Source organism: Molossus molossus, unplaced genomic scaffold (assembly GCF_014108415.1).
Source record: "Molossus molossus isolate mMolMol1 unplaced genomic scaffold, mMolMol1.p scaffold_m16_p_21, whole genome shotgun sequence".
Classification (NCBI taxonomy): Eukaryota; Metazoa; Chordata; class Mammalia; order Chiroptera; family Molossidae; genus Molossus; species Molossus molossus.
The window spans coordinates 5,600,178-5,615,922 of record NW_023425357.1 but is presented as its reverse complement, the minus strand read 5'-3'; the positions used below and the strand labels follow the sequence as shown (position 1 = coordinate 5,615,922).

General features: G+C 55.1%; 4 protein-coding genes across 4 annotated transcripts; all 4 read right to left on the bottom strand.

Annotated features, from left to right (window-relative positions):
- Positions 1 to 508: 508 nt before the first annotated feature.
- Positions 509 to 1,818, bottom strand: CLDND2 (claudin domain containing 2). The gene is made up of 4 exons (XM_036274115.1): positions 1,650 to 1,818; positions 1,212 to 1,349; positions 832 to 951; positions 509 to 582 (listed from the first exon to the last, which is right to left on the bottom strand). Exons 1-4 carry the CDS (start codon positions 1,816 to 1,818, stop codon positions 509 to 511), a joined length of 501 nt encoding a protein of 166 aa, XP_036130008.1.
- Positions 1,819 to 3,699: 1,881 nt separating this feature from the next.
- On the bottom strand, positions 3,700 to 5,030 carry NKG7 (natural killer cell granule protein 7). The gene is made up of 4 exons (XM_036274112.1): positions 4,452 to 5,030; positions 4,220 to 4,366; positions 3,986 to 4,120; positions 3,700 to 3,886 (listed from the first exon to the last, which is right to left on the bottom strand). Exons 1-4 carry the CDS (start codon positions 4,606 to 4,608, stop codon positions 3,828 to 3,830), a joined length of 498 nt encoding a protein of 165 aa, XP_036130005.1. The 5' UTR covers positions 4,609 to 5,030; the 3' UTR covers positions 3,700 to 3,827.
- A 4,114-nt stretch (positions 5,031 to 9,144) lies between these two features.
- Positions 9,145 to 13,371, bottom strand: LIM2 (lens intrinsic membrane protein 2). Its single transcript, XM_036274111.1, has 5 exons — positions 13,302 to 13,371; positions 12,745 to 12,927; positions 10,888 to 11,037; positions 9,691 to 9,825; positions 9,145 to 9,492 (listed from the first exon to the last, which is right to left on the bottom strand). Exons 2-5 carry the CDS (start codon positions 12,917 to 12,919, stop codon positions 9,431 to 9,433), a joined length of 522 nt encoding a protein of 173 aa, XP_036130004.1. The 5' UTR covers positions 12,920 to 12,927; positions 13,302 to 13,371; the 3' UTR covers positions 9,145 to 9,430.
- A 927-nt stretch (positions 13,372 to 14,298) lies between these two features.
- CUNH19orf84 (chromosome unknown C19orf84 homolog) lies at positions 14,299 to 15,478 on the bottom strand. Its single transcript, XM_036274110.1, has 2 exons — positions 15,444 to 15,478; positions 14,299 to 14,809 (listed from the first exon to the last, which is right to left on the bottom strand). Exons 1-2 carry the CDS (start codon positions 15,476 to 15,478, stop codon positions 14,299 to 14,301), a joined length of 546 nt encoding a protein of 181 aa, XP_036130003.1.
- Between the last annotated feature and the right edge of the window lie 267 nt (positions 15,479 to 15,745).

The following is a 15,745-nucleotide window of genomic DNA, read 5'->3' as shown; positions in this document are numbered from 1 at the left end:
AGGGGAAAGGTCGTTCGCGGCTGGGAGGGAGGCGCTCTTGGAGCGGAGCTCCTCCGGATCATCCTAAACTTTCCCTAGCGTCCTCGGGTCTACCTCTGCCCCCAGTTCCTCGCCTCTCACAGTCGCACCCCGTACCGATGCCCCCATGTCTCTGTCTCCACATTTTCTCCATGCACAAGCCCCAAACCCTCTCCATGCGGCCCGGCCCCTCCTGACTCCACTCCCCCGTGCTCCTGTTCCCCTCCACACCCATGTCCTTTGTCCACTCCATGTTGGTGTCTCCATGCCCGTGTCCCCCAGGTCTCCGGGTCCCCTATAGGTTCATGTCTTTATTTCCTCCCTGAGCCTCTATGTACCCCCGAGTCCGAGTCCCGGAGCTCTTCCTGGTGATATCCCCACGTGTGTTCTTGTCGCCCGTGTCCGAGTTCTCACATCCCCCAGAAAGGCAGACGGAGACGCGGCAGTGGAAGCTAAGCTGTTGCTTTATTCTGCCCCAGGCAGGCTGCAGTCACAAGCACACGGGGAACCCACTGATGGCGTCTGTACTCTGCAGAATCATATCCGCCAGCAGAAAGCAGAAGGCTGACGGGAGGGGACAGGAGGGCGGGTGGAGAGCGGTGGGTCCTGGGGCGGATGGCCGCAGGGGCCCCGGGCATGGGGTTTGGGGCTCTAAGGGCATCTTTGCCAGGTTGTGAAAGTCTGGAGTGGAGTATGTGGGGGAGTTCCCGGGAGGCCAAAGTGGTGTTTCCTGGCTGGGCAGCTGGGGAGTCTCTGCCGGGAGGAGGGTCCCCGGGGTATTTTCCTCCACCCTCTTCCCGCTGTCCAAGTTACCCGCGATAACATAGAGTGGAAAAGCCAGCCATGCCGAAAAATAGGACCAGGAGAAAAAGACGTCGCTTTTCCACGCATTCTTCGCGGTGTAGCTGATCAAAGCGATCAGCAGCAGCAAGCCTGGCCCGGTCCACCCGCCAGGTAAGCTTGGCCGGGGGGGCTTCACCCAGGCCCCAACCAGACCACGCCCACCGTCCAGACCACGCCCCGTCTGGCCCGCCCAGCTCCAGCAGACCACGCCCATTTTCTCCGGGTCCCGCCACCTCCAGCTCCGTTCCTTCCTCTGGGTCACTAGCCCCTCTCCTCTGCTCACTTGGTGCCCCAAATCGCGACCTGCGGACCTGCCTGGGGCCCTGCCTGGGGCCCTGCTGCTGTCTCACCGCAGAGGAGGAAGATAGCGCTCGTAGTCTGGCCTCGAGTGTCGCCATCGTGATACACAATCCGCAGCCCCAGCACCAAGCCGACGATGCCGAAGGCCGCCGCCAGCACCATGCACGCCTGGGTCACCGCCAGCACCGCTGGGGAAAGCGGGCGCCTCAGCCCCGCGCAGGCCCCGCCTCTGGCCACCACCCACCAGTACAGGGCTGGCTGCAGAGTAGGGGTTTGGATAGGGACTTGGAAATTGACGTGAGGGGTTGTCGTGTGGTGGTGGCCTCAGTCACGGAGGGGCAGCTGGATCTGAGATTGGAGTGGAAGGGGTGGGGTGGGAGCCCCACAAGATGTGCCCAGCTGTTGTGTCAGGGGAGGGGACCAGCTGTGGTCAATCCTGGGACTGTCTGTGTAGTGGGAATCTGACATCTGGACGGGCTGGGCCTCACACTCGCAGGGGACGTTAGTGCAGATGCCACCGATACAATCTTGCCACAGGCCACTGTGTCCCTTGGGGAAGCGGATCCAGTAGTTGGCAGCAGAGGAGAGAATCGTGAGGATGTTGGCCAAGAAGCCCAGCAGGGTGCCCCCGCACTGAAGGCTCCGCTTCATCCCCATGCTAGGGCGGCTGCTAAGGGGGGCCACACACGCAGGATTGGCCCACATCCTTCCCATCCCTAGGCCCCCCTCCAGGTTCCCTGAGACCCCCTCCCACATGTCTCTCCATATCCCTGAGGGGGATACTTCTGGGGACCTGGAGATGCCCTCCCTCAGTTCCTCCCATGCTTCTGGCCCCTCCCCCAGTACCCCTGCCGCGGGGCTTTGAGACCTTCCCCCCCAGGAGTCACTGCTCTAGGACCTCCCTGCTTTCTAGAGATCTCCATCCCCCAGTGCAATGTCCCTTTGTCCTGTCCATTGTGCTCCCCACCCCCCACCCCCACACACTCACTTTAAGTGACTCACAGCCAGCTCCTAGGACTTCTTAGAAGTAGAATCCAGAGGGGTGGGGGAAGGGAGACCGGTTCAGTCTCTGTGAGGCAGCAGGAGTTCCAGAACCCCCTCTCCCAATGGCCATTTAAAGAGATAACCGCCCACCCATCTACTCACACACAGGCATCTCTCCCAACAAAGGGACAGCTCAGAGTCAGATGGCAGGTCTGGTGAGATCCCTAGGGCCATGACATGGTAGACCATGTCCTTCTAAAAACTTCTCTTCCCTTGACCTCATCGGTGCTCCTGGTCCCCAGCTCTGACTGTGCCTCCCAGGCTGCCACATGGGCTCCTGTCCCACCTGCCTCTCGCATCCTGTACCTTCTACCAGGTTAGCAGCCTCACTCCCTCCGCTCTCACAGCATCTCGGACTCCAGCTCCCACCCTGGCCTCTGTCCCCAATCTTGGCCTGGAGTCCTCACCTGCTCCTGGCCATCTCCCAGCCCCTGGCACTCAGCCACTTCTTCCACCAAACCAGAGATGACCACACCATCCCATCCCTGGGCACTATCCCTGCCCCCTTCCTGCTCCTCACCTCACAAAGCCCTTGGATCCCCAAATCTGGTTTTGACTGCTCCCTGAATCTTTCTGGCTCCTTCCCTCCTGTCCACCTCACGCCATGTTCCCAGCCAGGCCTTGTCCTGACTCCTGTCTTACCCGTTGCATCACCAAGCTCCTCTCTCCCTTTCAGCCTCTCCGGATGCCCCAGAGAGAGCTTGCTGGCTCTCATCCTGACTCCCCACACCCCGCAGCAGAAAGTCAGTTGTGGCGTTAGGGGTCCTGGCTGCCACCCAACGCTCCATCCTCATTTTCTACCCCACCCGCACCCCCACATTTCACACCCTGGCCACAAAGCACAACTTGTTTATCCTCTGAACACTTGGGCCTTTTCATGCCTCCATCTTGGAGTCCATCCTCCTAGATTAGCTTTCCTTGGCCTTCAAGAAGTCCCTAAACACCCTCTCCCAGGACAGCTCACCTCTCCCGTCCACGACACCCTTTGTCCTGCGCCCTTCCTGGGCTGTGCCTGTCCTCCGGCCTGTTTTAACACACACACACTCACACACACACACACACACACACACACCAGACTTGCAGCCCCCGGTGGGCAGGGCCTGGGTCTGACTCATGCCAGTGTTCCCATGGGGGCCCAGCAGAAGGAGTGGTGGACTAATGAACGGAGCAAAGAGAACTCGAACAGGTGAGGGACAGAGAGGGAGTGAGAAGAAAGTCCTAGAGCAAGAAAGGCACGGGAAAGCAGAGAGAAAAGAGGACACAGGAAAGAGACAGAAACAGAAGGCAGACGATGAGAAAGACACGGGCCAGAGAAGGGGAGAGGGCGTGGGCAGGGCGGTGTCCGCACCGGCCCCACACCGGGCAGGAGCCCCCCCGAGAGCAGGTGGAGGTTTCTGACTCTTTTCCGGGTGCCCAGTGTCACCCACCATCGGGTTGCGTCGTGGTTGAATTAACCTCAGAAGAACCAGATTCCGGCAAATCGTTGTTGAATGAGTGAGGAAACAAACAGAGGGGCTGTGGAAGGGCTGGGGGTGAGGGCCAAGGGAGGGCCAGGTGACCCTGTGGTCACCTGTGAATCTGATGATGCCTTTCAGACTCATCCTGCTGTCTTCACCTGCGGCTCACAAGGTGTCGTAGCCAGGCTGGGTGGCAGAGCAGTGAACAAACAGACCCAGGCCACCTGGGAGGGTAGAGGGAGGTTAGCACTTGCCCCTCCCCGCCCCACCCTGCTCCCTCAGAGCCCCCAGAGGGCCTTCCCAAGGTCCCGGGCAGCAGTCACCTGCACTCATCCAGAGGGGAACCGAAACCCAGCCCAGGTAGAAGGACCAGGAGAAGGTGGTCTGGATCTGGGACTGTTGAGGTTGGCTCCACCGTTCCCCGGTATAGACAGCCATGGCCACCATAATGGAGAGCGCTGGGACAAAAGGCAATAAGATTGTTCAGCCCCTCTGCGGGAACTCACAGTCCACTCACAGTCCCCGCAGCGTGGGCGCCGGCAGACCGGATTCCTTACCTGCAGTGAAGGCTGTGATGGATGAGACAAGGGGGCCGCGGCCCGGGGCAGACAGCGAGGGGATACAGGACAGGACCAGGAGGCCCACAGATACCAGGCCACACAGGGCAGCCAGAATGTTGAAGATCTGCGTCACGCGGATATAGCCTGCTCACAGAGGAGAACTTTGAGGGCCTGTTCGCTCCGGCTCTCCTCCCCGAACCCCCAGACAAGAGAAACCACTGCCCGTTACCTGCTACCGGGTGCTTATCCCCATTTGGCCAGAGGCCCGAATGAGATGAATCGTGAGGCCCAATGGCCACAAACCAGTAGTCCGTGCTCAGAGCCACCAGGATAGATGTCAGGGCCAGGGAGCCCGCCAGCAGGGCCAGGGGACGACAGGGCTCCATGGGGCTGAGCGCCGGCTTTCTGGGTCTTGAGAGATGAAGGGGCTGGTGATCCAGACTCCGGGGTCTCTGAGAAAAGAGGCTGTGCACCCAGACTCCTGGGTCCTCTGAGCTCAGAAATCAAAGAAGCCAGCAAGCAGTTGGGGCAACTCAGAGGGGCCCGTGCTCCTTAAGACCAGACTGGTTCTGTTTCACCAGTTCAGTTCCCGGCAACTGACTCTCACACACCCTCCCTTCCTGGGTTGAAACGAAAGTATCTCCCCTCCTCGAGCTCTTGGTGCCACTCACAGTGTGTGGTGGGGAAGGGTGTCATCATCCTCGGTTTGGTCGGTGGTTCAAAGCCTGCCTCACTGTCTCAGGTTCTATAGCCCCCACCCTCAGAGCCCTCAACACCAGAGGGGGCTTCCTGGAAGAGATGAGAGAGAGGCTTGGGGGTTCAGAGGTGGAGGTGGCAAATGAGGCCAGGGTGTGAGTTAAATGAGAGGAGGGATGTGGCCAGAGAGGACAGTTGGGGGATGTGTCATGTTTTCCTGTGGCTGAGCAACCTTTTGTTCTGTGAGCAATCTTTTGTTCTGGGGGGAGCGGGGCCCCCACTCTAGGGTCTCCCCAAAAGGAGGGGGCCGGAGGCCATGATGCCTGGGTCTGAAGGTGGAAGGCGCTCCTGAAGGAGGAAGGCGTGTGTGGGCAGGTGGCGAGCTCAGACTCCTGGATCCCTGCTTAGAGCTTATGCTCAGGCTAGGCAAAAGGTGGAGAATCGCAACTGTAAAAAGTCTGTGGCGTGGAAGACACACCCACATCCTCATCTGATAAATGAGTTCAGACAGCTCTGCTCTGAGCATGGCCAGCTTTATCATTAGGTTCATGGTACCTGGCAGGGGTGCAGGGATGTCACTACAGGACCCTCAGGCCCTCCCAACTTCTTCCTCCCACACCAACGCCAGGTCCTGGGCAGCATCTCACCTGTGAGCAGGTGTAAGGTGAAGATGCCACAGCCCAGGAGGAAGGCCTAGGCAAATGTGACCCCTATGAAGTTGGAATGGCCCTGAAGAGGACAGCCTCTGTTGTGAAGACAAACTGAGCCAGCAGGCCCAGGAGAGCTGGAGAAGGGAGAACCAGGGACCCAACAGGCCAGTCCTCTTCCTTTACTGGAGAATCCAGTTTTCAGGCTCCCAGGCTTCACCAGAGAGGTAACTGGCCACTCCTGAGAACAGGGTCACAAGGACAGGCTCCCAGAGGAGGATCCATGTCATGAGCAGTGGGGAGTAGGGGGTGGGGTATGGGCACCCGCACAAAAATAGCCGTAGACATGGCTCAGGTGAGGAGCAGCTGTAGAGGCTTCAAGAAGTCTGGACCATGGGCATGTGGTGAGGAGAAAATTAGAGCACAGAGCCCATTTGTGACCCTGGCCTCATCCCAAACTCAACCCCATCCTTAACCCCATCCCTGTCCTTCAACCCAACCCCATTCTCATTTCCAAACCGAACTCCTCAACCCCAGCTCCAACCCCAAACTCAACCCCATCCCAAATCCCTACCTATCCCCATTCTTATTTCCAAACCCAAATCTGAACTCAATCCCAACTCAACCCATCCATAACTCTGTCTCAACCCCATCCATAATTCCAGCTCCAATCCCAGCTCCATTCCCCAAACCAGCTCTTAACCCAATTCCATCCACACCCCAAACACAAACCATCCCTTAACCCCAGCTCCAATCCCTAATTTAGTACCACCCCGATTCTTATCAACCTAACCTCATTCTTATCGACAAACCCAACCCCCAACTCACCCCATCCCATTTTAAGGTTCAAGGCTGTAACCCTGTTTCTCATTTTTCTAAGTCTCACCACGGCTATTGACCCAGGAAAAGTTGCCCTTGTCTGGTCCTGGGAGGGAACCTTTTAAGACCTTGGAATGTCCTGTCTGATAAGTGTCTCTGTTTACCTGGAGCCCACGAGTCACACCAGATAGTTTATGCTACCAGCACGGTTTATTGGGGGATGGGGGGTACTATATCAATTTGACCCCTGGAAAAGCTGGAAACTGAATAACTAAGGCCAGCCACGTGGGTGCTCCCTGCCTACAAAACTGATCTCCCGTGAAAACCCTGGACATCAGAGTTCAGGGGGCTTCTCCAGTTGGCAAAACTCTGTGTGTCGTCACACACCGTTATCGGGAGGAGTAAGTGCAGTCCGTGTGACTCCACTGGGAGAGACAACAGGGGAGCTGGTGCCTGCTCTTGCCTGGATGCTGTCCTGTGAGGCTCCCCCCTTTGCAGATGTTAAACTGTACCCTTTTGCTGTAATAAATTAACTGTAAGTGTCATCGTTTTCCTGAGCTCTGTGACCCTTCTAGCAACTCACTGAGCCCAGGCGTGGTCTTGGGGACCCCTGAACTGCAGTGAGTGAGGGGGATTGAGTCAGAGAGTTAGTGGGGGGGGGCAGAACACGTGGTATTTTGTACGACCTAGACAGACTTCAGCTTTTCACCTGAGGTCAGAGCCACAGGAGGGCTTGGGGCAGGAGTGACATGATTCTAATAAATATTCCTCCAGATGCTGCATAGAGAATGAAATGTAGGTGGAAGGGGGGGCAGGGCAGGGTAAGGGTTGAGCTGGTTAGGGGGATGTGGCAATAAACCAAGTGATAAGATGACGTGGCTTGCATTAGGGTGATAAATGGTAAAGCCAGACAGAGCCAAATTCCAAGCACATTTTAAAGGTAAAGCCAACACTATTGGCTGATGAATCCAATGTGGGCTGTAACAGAGAAGACAGCCAAGAAGGATCCCAACAGGTGTGGATGGAGGAGCCAGTGCAGGTGGTGAGAAAGACCAGGAACTCGATGTCAGACATGTGGGGCCTGAGATGCCTCTTCTTTCCAAGTTGAAATGCTGAGTAAGAGGTTGGAGATACAAGTCTGGTGTTGTAACATCGCTATTGCTAGAATAAGCCTCTGTACATATGATTACTGGAGTAAACCTCAGTAAATATTTCTACTTAGGAGCCTCAGTAAAGAATTATTAGAGAAGGCCTCTCAATTGCCATTATTATTGGAAGAAGCCTCTATAAACATAGTATGATTATTAGTTGAGGAGGCTCCAATAAATATTATTTCTAGGGAGTCAGCCTCTATTAATATAACAATTAGTAGCGTAGGCTGTGATAAATATTATTAGAACTGGTCTTGCTAGATAGTCTTATTATTTTGTGATTGGCCTTCAGTAAATCTCATGGCAGGTGGCATCGGTTTATCAAATGAACGGATGAGTGAATGAAGAGAAGGTCAAGGTCATCAATAGTGTGTGAAGAGGTGAGTGAAGAAGGTGAAAGGTTAGAGTTCTGGTGTTCCTAGCTGGAGGAGCCCAAGGGGGAGGGGAGAGGAGGTTGGAAGAGCCGACTGGAGATGGAGCAGGGCAGGTGGAAAAGGAAGCTGTTTTGTTGTTGTTGTTAATCCTCACTAGAGGATATTTCTTCCACTGCTTTTTAGAGGGAGTGGGAGGGGAGGAGGGAGAGAGGTGGAGAGTCACACACACATACACATTGATGTGAGAAAGACACATCAATCAATTGCCTCTTGCATTCACCCCAACCAGAACCAGGGATCAAACCTGCAACTGAGGTACATGCCTTTGACCAGGAATCTAACCAGTGACCCTTTGGTGCCAGGGTCGATGTTCTAACTCTGAGCACACTGGCCAGGGCAGAGGCTGCTCCCCCACCCTCAATGAGCTCTTTATTTATCCTATTATCCTACTGTGATATTGTGATTTGTAATAAGAAATATATATATTTGGTCTGAGTCTTGATTATGACAGCTCCGAAACCCGCCTGGAATTTCTCCAATCATGAAAGCCATAAAGTTGCAAATGAGGTGACCTGTGGAACCCACCTAAGGATGGAAGAACGGTGACCAGAGCGTGAGAACTTTCAGTCCCAGCCCTGACCTCTGGGGAGGAGAGAGGAACCGGAGGTTGAGTTCAATCAGCAATGGCCAAGGTTTTAACCTATCACACCTCTGTAATGAAACCTCCTCAGGGAGCATCGGGGGTGGTGACAACACTTGGAGATTTGGGGAGAGTAGTGACTTTGGAGAGGATGTGGGAGCTTGAGCCCCGTCTCTTCATCTCTTCCATCAGTTTCTGAGGTGTATCCTTTTATAATAAACCGACAGTCTAGTACGTAAAATGCTTCTCTGAGTTCTGTGAACAGCTCTAGCAGATTAATGGAATCTAAAGAGGGGTCTTTGGAACCTCTGCTCTATAGCTGGTTGGTCAGCAGCACAGGTGACTAGCGATTGTAGGACTGAGCCTGTGGGATCTGATGTTATCACTAGGTAGATAATGTCCGAATTGAGCTCATTGCTTGGTGGTTTGAGGGAAAAAATTACATGTTGGAATTGGTGTCAGAATGGGACCTACATATCAGTTTCCTATAAGTCAAATTGTCACCTGTGTGGGGACTGTGTGATTTATCTCATACACCCCCAACCCCATCCACCACACTCAGCCCCACCCCTAGGGAGCCACACTGTAACCCTTTCACATCAGTTTTATTAGACTCCAAAAAAATTGCACTAATGGGTATTCCATTTCTCAAATGAACCCCCTGGCAAGTAGAGTCTTGGATCTTCTCAGCTCCCTCCCACCAGGCCCCATTCCACCGTCTCCTTCCACCGTGGGACTCAGGAGTCAGGGGTCCCCACCCAGAATCCAGGACCGAGCCCCTCATGCCCCCAGGAACCAGGATTTCAGACCTCTAGACATTCCCCCTCCTCTTCAGTGACCTCATCTTGACTTCCTGATGAAGTTGGTGGATACCTCTGCGCTCAGCGGGGAGTGGACAGGCGCCGGCACTCATGCATCCGGTAGGCACACATGTAGAAAAGTCCTGTGCCAGGAAAGGTCCCAATGGACACCCCCCAAGCCTCCACCCCAGCACCCTCTTTCTTCCCAGGTGTCCACAGGGCCTGGAGTCTGCTTTCTGTCTGGGTGCTGGGGGCCCATGTGGGACACCCTATCATCTCGCCCTTGGGAGTGTGCCCGCTCATCCCCAGACACCGCACTTCCCACCCCCAAGCCCAGGTACCTGCGAAGAAGGTCATGAGCAGGGCCACCCAGCCCAGGATGTAAGACCAGGAAAAGCGCCAGTCCCCGAAACGGCGGCCGAGGAAGCTGACGGTGACCCCAGTGTAAATGGCCAAGGCCAGCAGGATGAAAAGAGCTGGGGAGAGAGGGTGGGGATGGGAACACCGATGAGGTTGGGCTTGGAGATGGGGGTGGGAGAGACTGAGGAAAGGAGTGGGGTGGGAGGGTGGGTAGGGATGGGGATAAGGGTGAGGACAGGGTTGAGTTGAAAGTCGGAGTGCAGATGGACAAGGAGTGGGGCTGAGATGGGGATGGGGCAGGGTTGTGCTACATCACAGAGAAATGACTGGTCTTTGTCTCTGGTTCTAGGGAGAAGGACTCTAAATCCTTGGAACTTGCTGAGTGATGAGCGTCTTTGGTATTGTCGAGCGTCTGGGATCACACCTGTTGTTGAGCGGAGATGACTCAGGATTGGAGCTGGTCATGGTAAAGACCAGCCACCGGAATGGAAAGTTGGGGTTTGAGCTGGTTGATATCAGCCCCTCTGGGGAAGGGAGTGGGGAGGAGGCTGAGTTCAATCACATGGCCAGTGATTCAATCATGAAATTCCAGTCAACACTCCTGATGCCAAGTGCCTTGGAGCTTCCTGGTTGCTGAACACTTGGAAGGGTGTGCTGGGAGGGTGACTGACCCCTCGGGCTTCTCTCTTGGCATCTGTTTTTGTTTTTGTTTTTGTTTTTGTTTTTGTGTTTTTGCTGGTTCTGAGTTGATCCTTTATCATAACACTGTAATTGTAAGTATAGTGCTTTTCTGAGTTTGGTGAGTAATGCAACACATTTTTTTAACCTTAGTGGGTCCTGGAAACCCTCAAATTTGTAGCCGGTTGTCCAAAAGTGCAGATGGCTTTGGGAGCCCACTTGCAGCTGACGTAGGGGCTGTTTGTGGGGAACCCTTCCCTGACACCTGTGGGGCCTGGCGCCAACTCTGGGTGGTTGTACCAGAACTGAACTGCGGTGTCGGAATAGGTGGAATTAGAAATAGTCGTAGGGTTGGTGTTGGGCGTGGAGTTGGGATTAGGGTGGGGATGGGGTTGAAAGTGAGGAGTCAGAGATGAGAGTAGTGTTGGAGGTAGGAATGGATTGGGGTTGGAGATGGGCAGGGAGCAGGGAGAAGGGGAGGGGAGGGGGGGTCCACTCACTGGAGGCGAAAAACATGATGCCCGCAGAAAAGGGCCGGGAGAGGCGGGTGAAGGTGGGCTGCTGAGCGAAGGCCAGGATGCCCATGATGATGCCGGAGGTGGCACACAGGGAAGACAGGATCATGAAGGCCCGGGTGGCATTCCAGTATGCTGTGGGAGCACCCCATGGTCAGTCCTCGGCCTCCGCTGCCCTCGGTGGTGAAAGCTGCTTCCTCTGGGGACAGGAATGCCTTTCCCTTCTCCTATCCCTGACCCAGCTTCTCCTTCACCTCTTTGTAAGTGTCCTCCTCTTCACCTGGCAAACTCCTATCCATCCTCCAAAACCCAGCTCCCAAAGCCCCTCCTCTAGGAAGCATCCCTTTGCCATTTAGGCATCATCTTCACCCCTTACTCCTGGTTGGGACTCTCTATCTGTCTCTCCCTTCAGCCTGATTGCTCCCTGAGGTTGATTCTATGCCACGAATATCCCCAGCATAGATTTGGTTTGCCCGAGGACCTGGAGAAAGATTGCTGGACGAATGAATAAATGAATGATGCTGATTCCCCACATTGTTCTGCTAATCACTCTTTATCCTCTCTCCATTGCTCTGTTTTGTTCCCTTCACACCACTTGCTCATATCTGAAAATGCCCCATTTATTTATTTTTAAGTTGTTTATGACGTCTGTCTCTCCCCACGGAAGTCTCAGCTCTGTGAGGACAAAGGCCCTGCTTTCTCATTCACTGCTACATCCCCAGCACCTTGCGCCTGGCACAGGACACTCAATAAGCATGTTGAGTGAGAGGATGTTGAGCACTGGAGATCAATCTTCTCTCTTTCCATAAAATGTATGCTGTGTAATATACTACATCATACCTAGAGATATAGTGTATTAGATAATATATAGTATATACATACTGTACATATTTAATATATATGTATATAATATACATTGCACTATACTATTCTTATCCCCTTATTTATAATATGTATTGTAATATATACATATATACACACACACATATATACATATATGTATGTATATTACATAGCCTGGCACATAGCAAGTATAATACCTCAGCCAGTAGTTATCAAATTTTAGGGTCTGTCTTGCTTTTGTATCCCCCAGTATCTAGCCCTAGCAGAGTTTTTTTTTTTTCCAGTTACAGTTGATATTCAATATTATTTTCCATTAGTTTGTGGTGTACAACATAGTGGTAAGACATTTACATAATTTAAAAAGTGACCCCCTGATCATTCAAGTACCCATCTAGCCCCATACACAGTGATTACATTGTCATTGACTATATTCCCTATGCCGTCCTTTACATCCTATGACTACTTTGTTACTACCAACCTGTACGTCTTAAACCCCTCACCTTTTTTACCCCACCCCCAGCTCCCTTCTATTTGGTGACCATCAGTTTGTGCTCTGTGTATGAGTCTGTTTCTGTTTTGTTTGTTCATTTATTTTGTTTTTTTTTTTCGGATTCCACGTCTACGTGAAATCATATGGCATTTGTCTTTTCCTGACTTATTTCACTTAGCATATAAGGATAGTTCTTGATACTCAGTCAATACGTAGACAATGCTGTCCTGGAACCCCAGCCCCACCTGTTGTACCTGACCTCCCTTTAATGTACGACATGTTACTTCTCCCTACTCAACCCCTCCATCCACACATTCTATAATTGCACTAGGAAGAATTACTGAAAGCCCAGCTTTGCCCCTTCCATGCTGGGTGACCTTGGGTTGGTCCCTTTCCTTCTCTGAGCATCAGGTTTCTCCATCTGCAAAACAGGCGGCCCCCTGGCTGCGAGGTTCTGCCTGATGGGGCTCTGCCTGCAGCCACCGCCCAGACCTGCCCTGGAGCCTCACCAATGCTGTCCGTCTGCAGGTAGCACTTGCTGCCCAGGCAATACCGCCATAAGCCCTGGTGTGCAAAGGACCCCGACAGCCGGTACTGCATCCAGTGGTCTGTCGCTGTGGCCACCACCAGGAGGATAGTCCCAACCCAGGCGCAGAAGAGGCCGCCACTCATGAAGCTGTGCATGGTGATCTCTGGGGAAGGGGAGAGGCGGGGTCAGGAGCTGGACTCCCGGACTCTGGGGAAGGATGGGACTGGGGGCCTGGGCTCCTGAGTCCTGGGGGAAGAGGGGGCTGGGGCCTGGACTCCTAGGTCCAAGGGAGAAGGAACAGAGGACCTAGATCTCTGGGTCTGGACTTCCAGGTCCTAAGCCAGGAGGTGGGCTGGGCACTGGGACACCAAAGTCCTTGGGGGAGGAGGAGGCTGGGACCTTGAATTCTGAGATCCTAGGTGTGAAGGGGGCTAGGGGAAGGAACCCCACCAGGTACCAGGGAGAGGAAGGAGCTGGAGGACTGGATGCTCAGGTCTTGGGGTAAGAGGGTCCGCAGGTCCCATGCCTGCTCCCTACCTGAGTGGCAGAGCCTGTCCTGAGCCCTCCGCCTGCCTCGGCCCCTCTGTGCAGACTGAGCAGAGCCAGGTCGCTGGCCTCTCTGCTTCCCAGTCCCCCAAATCCCTTAAGCCTCCCCACACAATGGTTCCACGGCCCAGCAGCTTCCAGCAGGCAGAAGTGCAACGTGGCAGAGGCCCCGAATGGAATTCGCTGAGACAGGGATCCAGGCGCTCCGTCCCCGCAGCCCCTGGCCCTGCGGGCCCCTCTCTGTGACCCTCCCAACCACTCTCCCACCCTCTGCCAGGCCTTGCTCACAGCACCCACCGGGTCCGCCTGAGCTGCGTAAGCACACACACGGACACAAGACATAGGGACACTCATCCATTTATTGTTCAACCACGGCCCCCACCCCCAAAGGCCAGAGACAGGGTGGGGTCTGGGTATACTGAGCCCGGGGGCTTCTTGGTGGATGAGATCACAGGGCAGTCACAGTTGGGGCCAGGACAGGAAGGAGGCTGAGGATGAGATGGGGCTGGCTGGGTTTGGGGCTGGGTTTAGGATGATGTTAAGGATGAGGTTAGGCTGGCTTGAAGTAGGTGGGGAAAGAGGATGAAGAAGCTGGGAGTGCGGTGGGTTCAGTGGCCACTGGGACAGAGACAGGAATGAATGGGCTTGTGAATACGGTAGTGAGAAAGGAGATGGGATGGGGTTGCAGAGGCAGGTACATGGCTTTGGGATTAAGAATGGGGTCAGGGTCAGGTTGGGTTGAGCATGAGCTGAGGGTTGTTGCTATAGATGGGGAGAGGCAGTGGGTATGAGGTGCCAGGCTTTTTCTGGCTTGAGATCCCGTCAGGTCCAGGGAACTCCCAGGCCCCGCTGCAGAGGCCGTGGTTTTGGGGTGAAGAGGGATGGGGTATTTCTAACAGGACTGAGGTCACCCCTAGGCTCCAGGGAAACCCTCATAGTGACTCTGAGTGGCCCTGTCTGGACTCCGTGGTGCTGGGGCCTCAGGGTCCTAGTACTCGGTGTCCCAGTCCTCAGAGACAGGTGGGGTGGCCAGGGGTGGCTCCGGACCTCGGGTTTCCTTCTTCCCATCTTGAGTAGGCAGTGTTGGTGATAACGACGGCATCGTGGGTGGGGTCCTGGGGCCAGCCCCAGAATCCCCGGCCCAGAGCTTGTTTGGCTGCTCAGACCTCCCAGGTCCCCATCGCCGCTGGCCCCGGCCCCAGCCTGACCGTCGAGGGACGTCCCAGTCCCCTCGTCCCCTGAATGACCTCCTGGCAGGGCGAGGCTGGGAGTCACAAGCGTGGGGGTTGCAGGTGCAGGAAGGCAGGGACTCTTGAAGGTTACAGGCCCCGAGCAAGGCACTGTGCAGGAGGTAGGAGAGGGCATCCAGGCGGATGGGAACGGTGACAGAGGCCACGCTCTCAGGGAGCCCCAGGTGCGCTGGGCCTGAGGTGCCCAGGAGAGAAGGTGGCAGGGTTGGGAAAGGCCCAGTCCCAGGTGACGGCAGAGACAGGTTGTTCCTGGAATGGCAAGAGGACAGGTCAGCGGGTCTCACCGTCTGCATATTGTCCCTAGTGCAGCCTGGCTGCCCCTGCTTCTCCCGGGGGCCACCTCTCGTCCTGACTTCTGCGTCCTCCTCGGACGCCCTCGCCCCCTTCTCCCTGACACTCTCTCCACCTCTCTTTCTCTCCAGGTGTCACTTTACAGAGAGACAGGCAGCTGGGCCAGAACGTACGTCCCCCTCGGGGAGAACTCAGTTCCAGGCTGCCCAGCTCGCTCAAGGTGTGTCTCAGGCCAAATCACTTTCCCACTGGGAACCTCAGCTTTTCATACCTAGAGAGGCCTTCTGGTGGGGCCAACGGTGCCCAGTGAAGGGCTGGGTCTGGGAAGTGTTCAAGAAGTGTAGGCAACTATTATTATTTCTCCAGTCTGATGGCTGTTCCAGGCATTTTCCATTCTCCTGGCTCGTTCTGGCCATTTCTCTCTGTTCCCCGAATACTGTCTCTCTAGCTCTCTCCCCGGTTCTCTCTCGCTCAACTCTGTCGCCCGGATCCTTTGAGAGTCTGTTTCCACGTGGTGATGCCTGAGATTTTTTTCCCTCCGATACTGTCTCTGGGTCTCTGTCCTCCCCCAGGGGGGGCTTGAGTCTCTCACCCTTCCGGCCCTGTCTCTTCCTTCTGCTGCTCCATCTTCACGAGGGTCTCTCCAGTCTCTTCCAGCACCTTCCACTGGATTTCTCCAGGGCCCCGGGGGGCGGGAGGGGGCGGGAAGGAAGTGGGTGGGGCTTTGTCAGACGTGGGGCGTGGCCTGCAAGACGTGAGGAGCCGTGGGAAAGCGGTGCCTGGATGGTTGGGGGAGGTAGATCCTCAGGCCCACCCAGCTCCAGACGCAGCCACCACCTCCCCAGACCCAGGGGTCCCGGCCCCCAGCCGCTCCTCCCTCAGGCCCAGGAGTCC

Excerpts from the sequence above, each read along its gene's own strand:
- CLDND2 (XM_036274115.1), bottom strand. The coding sequence starts at position 1,818 with ATGGGGATGAAGCGGAGCCTTCAGTGCGGGGGCACCCTGCTGGGCTTC. Across the intron at positions 1,350-1,649 it reads CACTAACGTCCCCTGCGAGT|CGGTGCTGGCGGTGACCCAG; the intron begins GTGAGGCCCAGC and ends CGCTTTCCCCAG. Across the intron at positions 952-1,211 it reads CGCTATCTTCCTCCTCTGCG|GCTTGCTGCTGCTGATCGCT; the intron begins GTGAGACAGCAG and ends GGACCGGGCCAG.
- NKG7 (XM_036274112.1), bottom strand. The coding sequence starts at position 4,608 with ATGGAGCCCTGTCGTCCCCTGGCCCTGCTGGCGGGCTCCCTGGCCCTG. Across the intron at positions 4,367-4,451 it reads GGATAAGCACCCGGTAGCAG|GCTATATCCGCGTGACGCAG; the intron begins GTAACGGGCAGT and ends CTCTGTGAGCAG. Across the intron at positions 3,887-3,985 it reads TCCCCTCTGGATGAGTGCAG|GTGGCCTGGGTCTGTTTGTT; the intron begins GTGACTGCTGCC and ends CTACCCTCCCAG.
- LIM2 (XM_036274111.1), bottom strand. The coding sequence starts at position 12,919 with ATGCACAGCTTCATGAGTGGCGGCCTCTTCTGCGCCTGGGTTGGGACT. Across the intron at positions 11,038-12,744 it reads CCTGCAGACGGACAGCATTG|CATACTGGAATGCCACCCGG; the intron begins GTGAGGCTCCAG and ends GTGCTCCCACAG. Across the intron at positions 9,493-9,690 it reads GCTCATGACCTTCTTCGCAG|GACTTTTCTACATGTGTGCC; the intron begins GTACCTGGGCTT and ends TTCCTGGCACAG.
- CUNH19orf84 (XM_036274110.1), bottom strand. The coding sequence starts at position 15,478 with ATGGAGCAGCAGAAGGAAGAGACAGGGCCGGAAGG. Across the intron at positions 14,810-15,443 it reads GAAGAGACAGGGCCGGAAGG|GAACAACCTGTCTCTGCCGT; the intron begins GTGAGAGACTCA and ends TTGCCATTCCAG.